The following is a 10,155-nucleotide window of genomic DNA, read 5'->3' as shown; positions in this document are numbered from 1 at the left end:
GCTCTGCAGGACTGTCCTCAACTGCTCTGCTGCTCCTTACAGGGAGGCTCCTCCACACCTCTGCGCCTCTTCCAATTCCCACACTTTCACCCTCACCACAAGCAGCAGTAAGGCAGGCTGGACAGCAGGTTCATACAGTTACATAGAAGCCCTCTTAGTTTTCTTACTTTCCTATAGATCCTAATGCTGCATCCACTTTTACCTCAACTATTGCCATCTCTCCAGCTCCATCCTCAGCTAGGACAGGCTGTGATGACAGCTCTTCCCCTGAAGGGTCACTGCCAGCTCAGAACCATCTCATCACCACCTCTGAGGCAGAGAGCCCATCCCCATGTGTACAGCCCTATTTCCTAACAAAGACTGTCACGTGTGCTAGGGTGACACTTGTGCCTGAGCTGCCAGAACTGAGGACCAAGACAGGGAAGTCCTGGGGAGAACATAACATTGTCAGAACAGCTATCATTCTTTCCAGTATGCAAGGACAAGTGTTCAGGTTCCAACCTGGTGAACATTAATTTGATTTGGGGCACATCTACTAAGTTCACAGACAACACAAACGCACAGTGCACGACCCAGAACACCAGCATCAAACAAGACAAAGAATAACCAGCATGATGGTAAGAATTCATTGCATTTTAGCAAATGGCTTTTCAGCCTCACCATGCTAAATTACCATGCTAACCCAGTTTTACCTCAAGCTTGACTATGGCATTATTTGTATCACACACAGTAACCACCAGAACTAAATGAGCATGTTTATTCAAACACAAGTTACACATAACCCTTCAAGAAATACATTGCAACTAAGCCTTTGCATATCAGATTTTTTCATTTAGCTTGTCTACAAGACATACTTTGGCAAAACAGCATAATCAGACTAATTAAATGGTTACAACAGAGAACTGCATGTGATGAAAAAAAACAGTTTAAGAACAAAGACCATACAGAGAACATTATTACTGGAGTACAGCCCAGCATGGATCATTCAGAAAATGACAGGAGGAAGTTTTATACAACAGAACATAAGTATACAGCATCATTAGTATACATTTTCCATTAATAATTATTAAAAAATAGAAAAACTGTTAATGTCAAATATTACTTTTCTAGCCACTATACCTATAAGGTAAAACCATAAATGGACTAACTCTGCTTAGGAGATGGAAAACTTTAAGTCTCTAGAATTAACTAGAGCCCAATTCAGCAAGATACTTATACATGTGCTTAAGCCTCACCAACTAGTAAGGCTTAAGCCCAACCAGTAAGGCTTACACACGTTGAAGTATTATAATTAACATTGAGAGATTTCAGCATGCATCAACAGTGAAGTGCAGGCCAAACACTTGCACTGAATCAGGATTAAAAGTACAAGTTACATACATACTATAAAAATAATAATCCTCCTCTCTCAATCTATTGTTCTATCACAAGAAAAATCCCTACTGGGTACAAGAAAAACTGACACAGTCCCCTGAATAAGCACAGCTTTTCATGTTTTATTACACAACTCCAAAAGTATGCACGAATCAGTGCCAGGTACAATCTATCGTAACTCTACTTTCCAACTTCAGTCTTTCAGAACAACAGAATTTACCTGATTTGCATCAGTATAGTATTATAACTGTATGCAATTTGCAAGCTCAAGATCAAGGAACTTGTTTATTCAGATCCTTCCCCAAGTGATCAATAGATTCTTAGAACTATACAACTGTACAATAATGTCAGTGACTATATACAATCCTGCACAAGATACTGGAACAAAGTCGCAAAGTTACATAAATAAATGTTCAACTTCAAAAATATTTAATTTCTCTTGCATTTAAGTGTTTCTAAAAACACAACAAAAATCTCTGCAATTTTGACCTGTATCAGCACTCTAAAAAAAAAAAATCCCAAAGAATTTCCCTTGTTTGGAAGTTATCTGTATGGCTGTTTAAATAAAATCAGTCTCACCATAGGTATGAAACACAGAAAATACAGGTAGCCAGGAAAATGTTCCACATACTTGGGAATGAAGCATTCCCTTTTGGCTGGAGGAATTTGATTGCTGGGTTTGGGGCTTTTTTACTCTTACGTAACCCACTATATAATAGTGAACAAAATACTTTTGTTTCACAGAAACAACTAACATTTGCCCACACCAGGCAAATGCTCTATTTACAGATAGATTAGGACTGCCTGACTGACAGTGAGTGTAAGTTGCTGAACTCCAAGAAACACGGAGCCTAAAACGGCGACACTCTCTGCTGAATCGCCTTCCCTTTGAGGATACGTCTTATCTGGAGAAGAGAAAAAGACAGAAACATCAGTATTCATCATCTTGAAGTGAGTCCTGAAAAAATCCCACCCTAGATCCAGTTTTGCATTCATTTATCCAAGCCTAGGTCCTGAGTTCAGTTACACCAGAAGTGATCCCACTTTACAGCATTTGAACCAATGAAAGGCAACAGTCAGCAACTCAGCTGCACTTAAGTTACTAGTCTTAGGTCAAGAGTCAGTTTTTCATCAAGGAGGAAAAAGTGATTTTCTTCATCTGTTACTCAGGCCTAAGAACTGTCATTACTAATTCTGACAAGAGCAATAAAAGCATGAACTCAGGCCATACTGAGATGAGCAAGAGAAGGAGTATTGCCTCCAGTATGTTGCAGGGTTACAGAAACAAAGCCTATCTTGACAGGTAAAAGCTTTTGAGATGGAAAAAATAGCATGGAACCTAAAATTTCAGATCTGCATATTCTGCCTGATCTTGGTGTTGAAGCTGAAGATCTAAAGAATAAAATGGTATTTGCTAAATCTTTTCCTTGAAAGCTGCAACTCAAAACCCCAAAGAAACTTCTGGAGTGGAACACAGCTTTTGTGTGGACAGGGACAGATGGAAGGAGAGGGCTGCTGTGAGTTTTTTTACCTGTTCCCCTACAAGGCCATCAGGAACCAGATGAACTGGCTGCTCATTCTCCAAGTTCCTGGCGCTGGGATCGGCTCCCTTGCGCATGAGCAGGCGCACAGCATCCAGCTGGCTCATGCGGTACTGCAGGCTGGCAGCCACGTGCAGGGCTGTGTTGCCGTTGTAAGCCTGGGGACCACAAAGCAACTCCATGAAGGAAAAGTGGGGGCATTAGCCTCTCTTTCTCTATCTGTATTATGGAAAAATCACCATACCTTTGCATTAACAAAAGAGAGAGAGTTGGGCAGCTCCAAAAAGAGACGAATGAGCTCCAGGTTTGCTTCTTCTGCTGCCAAATGTAAAGCGGAGCGACCACTTTTGCGATCCTATCAAAAAAAGAAACTGTTTAGTCTTCCCTGCAGGTGCTTCACCTATCCAGGGGGAACATGCAGACAAATAAAAATAGAAAGCTAAGTAACTGCAGAGTGTTGAGCAAACATACTTGCACTACAATTCATCAAAAGTGAATCTGAATACATATATTTTAATATCAACATCTAATGAACAATGGAACCTGATCTCATCTGTAGGTAAGCTTACATAATGTAATATTTGATATTTTGGCTAAGTAATGGTCTGGCACGGCACAGACCTGAACTGCAGAGGTAAGCAGTTTTTAATTAAAATTTGCAGTTCAAGAACAAGGTGTCATCAGCACCCTACTACTATGGGTACCTCAGAGTGCTCCAAACATATTCTTACTTTTACAACACTCACTCACTGCAGCCAGCGTAGCATCATTCTTAGTCTAGAGATTAGACTGTCACCTCCCTCCTTCCCCAAGATTGATTTGCATTGGTAATACCTTGCTCTGAATAAATGGAGCATTCTCATCCCATCTGGATAAATTAAGCTGTAGGGAAGCTTTCAAATTAGTCTTCTTCCCTTGTAACAAATGCAGCATGGGAGAAAGGAACATAGCCTGCTTCCACATTCTCTCTGGATATGGCACTTCAGACTAAGGCATTTTACTCACTTTTGCTTCAACAGAGGCTCCCATTTGTATCAGGATCTTGATGGTTTCTACCAGGCTCTTGTTTCTCAGCAGAAGCTCCTGGACCTCAGGGGAGTGAGGTGGCTGACAGTTCTGCAGTTCATGCAGCACAGCATTATGGGCCAGAACTGCACAGTGCAATGCTGTCAAACCTGAACATCAAAAAAAACCCATAAAAATCATCATGAATGAACAAATGCATTAAAGAAGTACTGACTGGCTGCTTGTTTCAGAGGTTGGATAAAGAAGCTTCTACCCTCATTAAGCCCAGGGATGGTTCCATATTTGTAGTTGACAGTGACTGGTCCCAAGCAGCCTGAGATCTGGACCGTCCATCAACAGAACAGTGAGGTAGCAGCCTACTGTGAGCTCTCAGCCAGCAGATGATGAAAGAATCAATTACTAATATATTTTTGTACAAACTATATGTTAGAAAGAGCTGTTTTATGGAAAAGGGGTCCAAACAGAACAGCTTTCTACTGCCAGATTGTGGCTACTGTATCCACTGACTCCGATGTTTTAACGATGGCCAGTTACAATCTATGCTCTCCATGCCAAACACAGCAATCACATGTAAGAGGAAAGAGCTCCTGACAGACACAGACCAACCACATTTTCATCTGACAGATATGTCAATTGCACCTGTAAATTTCCATCTGAAAAGGAAATACTGCATTTTATTGCATTCCCATCAGTAGCTATAAAACACTGTACTATCCAGTAACTCTGTAAATTATAAACTCTTAACTACTCACCATCATAGTTTGTTGCCTCAAGGTCCACATACTGATTGCTTCCCATAGCTCCCTTTTGGATTGCCTACAAAAGTGGGAACAGGTACACACTTAGGTCTTATCCAAACCGCATACTGCTTCAAATTTGTTTATTGTCTTACTGCAATATCTGTAATAAAGTTGCAATGAATAACAGCATCCCTGGAAGTGTTCAAGGCATTCGGAATGGGCCTCTGAGCAGCCTGGTCTAGTGAAAGGTGTCGCTGAGCACAGCAAGGGGGTTGGAACTAGAAAATCTTTGAAGTCCTTTCCAACCCAAACCATTCAATGAACCCATGATTAAGAAGACACTTATTGTTTTGGTTTGGTAAACTAGAGGATTCCCCCAAAATTACTCGAAAACCTTGATGAGAAATTCAGTCCCACTTTAAGCTCTAAGTCTTGTAGACAGACTCACAAGGCTACCCAGAGAGAAAGCTAAAGGAAGGAGTGGTGTTTCCAGAGTTTCCCAACACAGCTAACACCAAGGGTAAGAGTCAAGGGTTGTGGCAGAGCTGTGCCTGCCTGGCTCTTACCTGGAGGACCTGGGCATGCCCCTTCTCAGCGCAGACATGCAGCGGCGTCCTACCCCAGCAGTCTGTGGTGTTCACTTGAGCCCCCAAGCTAACCAGGTCCTGCACAATGAGATGCTGATTGGCAGCCACAGCAACCTGGAAAGCACTCTGCAAACATCAAGAAGAAAATTTAAGCTATTAGTCATCTGATCTCTAACAGGAAAGAGCAACTAAAACAAATAAAAACCCTAGCTACCTGGTATTATTTAAGCAGTGATTATGAATACTAGGAAGCCAGGACAAATGAAGCAGAGCACATAGTTTTACCAGCTCAAGGTGATCCCAAGAAGTATTAATAGCTCAAGGTTAATATTAGTATGCAGGCTAAATCTTGGGGTTAATATTAAATAAGCATTTCACCACATCTTTCCCAGGGTTCAGACATACAGAAGCACAAAAGCAGCTGCAAAGACTTTTTTCAGATCTTCACCTGGCCATTGTGCTCTTTAATATCCAGCATGTGCAGGGCAGCCATCTTCCTCGCAAGAACATAGGAGAGTGCTCGACGGCCCTGGGCCACAGCGATGTGGAGGAAGCTGCAGGAAAGACGGGCAACAGAGTTACACCACCAGACACAAAACCGGGCTCAAGACAGCACAGAAACAAACATATAGGAAGGGGTGTTAGGCTGCCAGCTTCAGATCTCCTTTGTGTAACTAAGACAGGAACATGGGTATTTTCTTACCAGGAAATCTAAAGCTTCTAAATTAGAATGCTTTCCTCCCTGTTTAGCCAAGTCTAAAAATAAGCACCTGAAATTAGAAAATACATCTACTCAAGTGTGCTGGAGCTCTGCATGGCAGCCATCAGCAACACCACACCTTTCCCTTGATCAGCCAAACCACTGCACTTGTGACACAAACACTGCTATTGAACTGCTTCAATACAACCCACAGTCTGCCAAAACCCAAACAGAAACATTCCCCAACCTCCCACAAAAGAAACACCAAGATAAATGGCACTCACGTGTCTCCATCAGCATCCTTTGCAAGGAACTGGTCTTGAGAGATGTTAGCCAGTTTGTTCTCCTCCTGTTCCACTTGCCATTGAAAAAATGACTTGCCCAGCTGCGTTGTGCTTCTGGCAATGTTTTGGTCAGGCAGCGAGACATTCAGAGTAGCCAAAGAGATGCTGCGCTCCAGACTACCACAGAGGTTGCTGGAGAGCAAGCTGAAGTTGGGGGCATGAGGGGTAACCTCGGCCTGTGGGTGGGCACTGCTCAGCGGCTGGAGGGGACCGGAGATGCTGTCCGAGCCTTCCGAGTCGTTCAAGAGGGAAGAGAAGCTCTGCGGCGGACAGTACGGCAGCTCGTGGCTCTCAAAGGTGTTCTGCTGGTAGGCAGGAGACTGGTCACTGGCAACAAACGGCCTGTAGTCCAGGGAGGCATCTGAAGGATAACTCTGTGACAAATCTTGGTTCTGGGACGCAGGGAACTGGTAATGTTGGGGTGGATCAAGCATATGCTGGCTGGTGTGGTCTTGGAATGCTTGGTACTTCTGGGACGGGGAGAAAGCCTGTGTTCCCGGGCTGTCCTGGTACTGCTCAGCAGGCGAGCCGTGGCTGGAGACTGAGTGCAACCAGCTCACCTGCACCGTGTTCAGGGAGATGGGGCTCGACTCGTTCTTGATGTTTATAATGTTCTGAAGCAGATCAGAACTGCTGTCACGCTTTGGGTCAGCTTTATGGGTCTCCTCCATGCTATCCATAGAAGTTGGTGTCTGGGGTGGGGTCTGATGGCGGAGGAAAAAAACAACACAAGGCAAATCAAAACAAGCCCCAGAAAATTAGAGGTATAGTTGTATCTGGTAGTTTCTGATCATACAAAGCAAACTGAAAAATAAAGGCACAGAAAAAATTACTACACACTTACCAGGAGATGTGGGTGAACATTCGCTTGGCGTTTGAAAGAAGGTCCATCAGAAAGGAGCTCAGGAGCCTTTCTTTTGCCACTGTGGCCCAGTATGTTCTTCAGTTCTGGTGAAAAGAAAATAAATTTAGAATCCATTTAGAGATTACTCTTACAATTGATTTAAAATGTTACTGCAGGGTATGTATTAAAAAATGGTCTACCTGTGTATGGTTCGTAGTTCACCAATCCTCCTTGTGCCTGTTAAGAAAAATGCAAATTTTTCTGTTATTATAATGTTATTTCTGGGGGAAAACAAACAAAAACAAATAAACACAAAAAACAATCCACCCAAAAAAACCCCCAACAACAACAAGAAAGTAGCCATGACTTCCTTCTATAAACACCGAATATACCTTAGAATAATTCTAGTACGTGGTTTTCTAACCCTAACTTAATTGCTTTTAATTAAGGTTAGAAAATGGAAATAGTTTAATGAAACTTAAATAAAACCCACTGTTTTTCTTTAGGCTTTTCAGGCCATTTGTTATAATACCACAAAACTCCAGAAAATCTAGAGAAAGGCATTATTCCTTCCAGAGACCAGATGATTTTTTTGAAACATAAATAACCCAGGCAATTTTACACTTCTTTAGTGTCATGAACTTTCCTATGCAAAAATCTTCCTCTGAAAACACTCATCTAGGAAGCTTTCAAACACACACTCAGAAAAAAGAATCTAATTTAATCAAAAACACCCTTTAATCTTCTCCAGATTTCCTGCAATTTTGGTCCTTTCAGACTGAAAGGGCCCACCTTTACACTGTGTGCTTTGCACAGAGAGACACAACAACATGACAAACAAATCTGAGAAAAATCCCTAACCCTTCCAATGAATGATCTCATTCCAGCCAACACGGAATTTCTGTGGTTTCGCAACACAAATGTATCTTTATCCAGACTCCCTTTAGAAAATAAAGCTTAGTAAGAACATTTTTAAATGTCTCCTTCTCTCATGGTAAACCTTCTTTCTGATTTCTTCCCAGCTGCATTTTTCCATTATGTGTTGAAAAGGAAAAACACTGATTCCATCCACAGCAGATAAAGTAGAAGCTCATTTCTAGCATTACCGCAATGTGCTTTCTTGCCAGCTTCAGCAACCATTAAAATCAAGCCTGCCAGTGCAGAAAGCTGCCAGTTACCTTGCTTTCCTCGGTGGCAGGACCCGAGGACATCTGCTTGCTGCTCCTGAAATGCAGCAGGAGCTCCTTCACGGAGTTCTTCACACGGACCCCCTGGAAAGGTCCTCTGTGCTGCTTTCCTCCCCCCATGTGTTGTTCAACTGTGGAGACATGAAAACAAAACCCGAACTTAAGCCACCTATTTCGTTTACGTTTAACGAATAATAAATATATAAAAAAAACACCCAAACAAATTAGAAACTCCAGTGGAAAGGCACCCAAAGCCTGATTTAGCAGAGGAGCCAGAGAGCTGCTCCGCGTACCCCTTCGCCTTTCCACGGGCGTGCGGCTTCCCCGGGGACCGCCCTGCCGCTCCCGCTCCACGGATGGGAACACCGCCGCACCGGGCACGAAGCGCCGGCCAAACGCGTCCGCTTTTCACCGCTTCGGCCGCTTTCGCACGCAGACGGATGGGCGGCCGGCTTCGCCCCCGAGGGGACGGAGCGGGACCCGCGGCTCCGCGCTCTCCCCGCCACCCCCCGGGGCCGGGGCCGCCGCGGGGACCCGCCGTACCTTGCAGCGCGGGGCGGGGGCCGCCCCGGGGGTCCCTCCGGCCGCCGCCGCGGCTGCTCACCGAGAGGTCCGAGTCGGATCCCGGCGAGCCCGGGGCGGAGGAGTGCGCCGGCGAGCAGCTACCCTCGCTGGAGTGGGGCGAGGCCCCGTAGAAGTAGGCGAGGTTGATGGGGCTGCTGAGGGCGCCGCCGTCGCCGCCATCGGGCGCCGCGTCCCGGCTGCTCTCTACGATCATGGCGGTGCGGCGCGGCGGGCGGCGGCGCGGGGCTGCGGGCGGCGGCGCGCCAGGGCTGAGCGGGCGGCGCGGCGGCTCTGGGGGCGCGGGGCCGCGGCCGCGCTTATACGGGGTCCGCCCCCCGCGGGAGGGGCCGCGCCGGGCGGGGCCGCGCTTCCCGTAAGGGCGGCGGGAGGAGCCTGGCCGTGAGCGCCTGCTGCCTCTGGCCGGGCGATCCCGCGTGGGAATCGTGGTCTGGCGTGCCGCCTTGCACCTTGTCGTCCAGGCCTGCCCCCGTGGGCTTCGCGGCATGAACAGAATATCCTGAGTTGGAAAGGCCGCGTCAGGACCATCGAGTCCAAGTCCTGGCCCTGCCCAGGACACCCCAAGAACCACACGTGGGCCTGAGAGCATTGTCCCGATGCAGCCTTGGCAACCCTGGCTCACAACGCGTGCAACCACTGATTGCCTCCCTCTTATGGAGCTGCAGAGGTGGGAATGAGCAGAATCTCCCTCAGCCTCCCACCGCTGCTGGTGCCACCTCATGTCGCCATTGGCAAGCTCCCTCACACTTCACCCCAGTCCTGCCAGTCCTTGGCTCCAGGACACAGGCATGGAAGAGCGGAGACTTTTTGGCCATGTGCATCCCATGAGCAGCATCCAGCGAGAAGGGGAACGTGAGCAGTTGCTCACAACTGAGATGAGTCATCTGTGTTCCTCTTACCCACTATGGAGCAGGCAGGGGCAGACCAGGAGTGATTTTGGTTGTAGCTTGCACCATGCTGCGGTGGCAAGAGCCTCTCTGTCGAGGCCACCTCAACCTTCCTCTTGGGGAGAAGCGGGAAAGCAACACGATGCCAAAACAAAAACTGGGCGAAACCATGTGATTACTGTTAACAGCACTGAGTTATTACCAGTGTTCACAGGAAGACTTCTCAGGTTTCTACTTTTCAAACCAATATTTCTGCTTTCCCATTTCCACTAAAGTCACCATCTTCTAAAATACAAGTGAACAATTTTGTCCACAAGGTTGAGATTAGGATGTTTTTAGCACT

The 10,155-nt window shown here is 45.9% G+C and overlaps 1 protein-coding gene across 2 annotated transcripts; it reads right to left on the bottom strand.

The window, feature by feature from the left end:
• Window positions 1–741: 741 nt before the first annotated feature.
• NFKBIZ (NFKB inhibitor zeta) lies at window positions 742–9,164 on the bottom strand. 2 transcript variants are annotated; one of them, XM_041464067.1, is made up of 12 exons: window positions 8,887–9,164; window positions 8,335–8,474; window positions 7,357–7,393; window positions 7,157–7,260; window positions 6,253–7,016; window positions 5,717–5,822; window positions 5,248–5,394; window positions 4,694–4,757; window positions 3,921–4,090; window positions 3,160–3,270; window positions 2,906–3,073; window positions 742–2,279 (listed from the first exon to the last, which is right to left on the bottom strand). In XM_041464067.1, exons 1-12 carry the CDS (start codon window positions 9,119–9,121, stop codon window positions 2,226–2,228), a joined length of 2,100 nt encoding a protein of 699 aa, XP_041320001.1. In that variant the 5' UTR covers window positions 9,122–9,164; the 3' UTR covers window positions 742–2,225. The 2 variants fall into 2 exon arrangements, with proteins under 2 accessions (XP_041320001.1, XP_041320002.1); XM_041464068.1 differs by having other exon boundaries at window positions 8,948–9,082.
• Between the last annotated feature and the right edge of the window lie 991 nt (window positions 9,165–10,155).

The sequence above is a fragment of the Pyrgilauda ruficollis genome, unplaced genomic scaffold (genome assembly GCF_017590135.1).
Source record: "Pyrgilauda ruficollis isolate IOZ18807 unplaced genomic scaffold, ASM1759013v1 scaffold17, whole genome shotgun sequence".
NCBI lineage: Eukaryota > Metazoa > Chordata > Aves > Passeriformes > Passeridae > Pyrgilauda > Pyrgilauda ruficollis.
The sequence above is the reverse complement of the archived record's forward strand: the minus strand, read 5'-3'. Positions and strand labels throughout refer to the sequence as shown.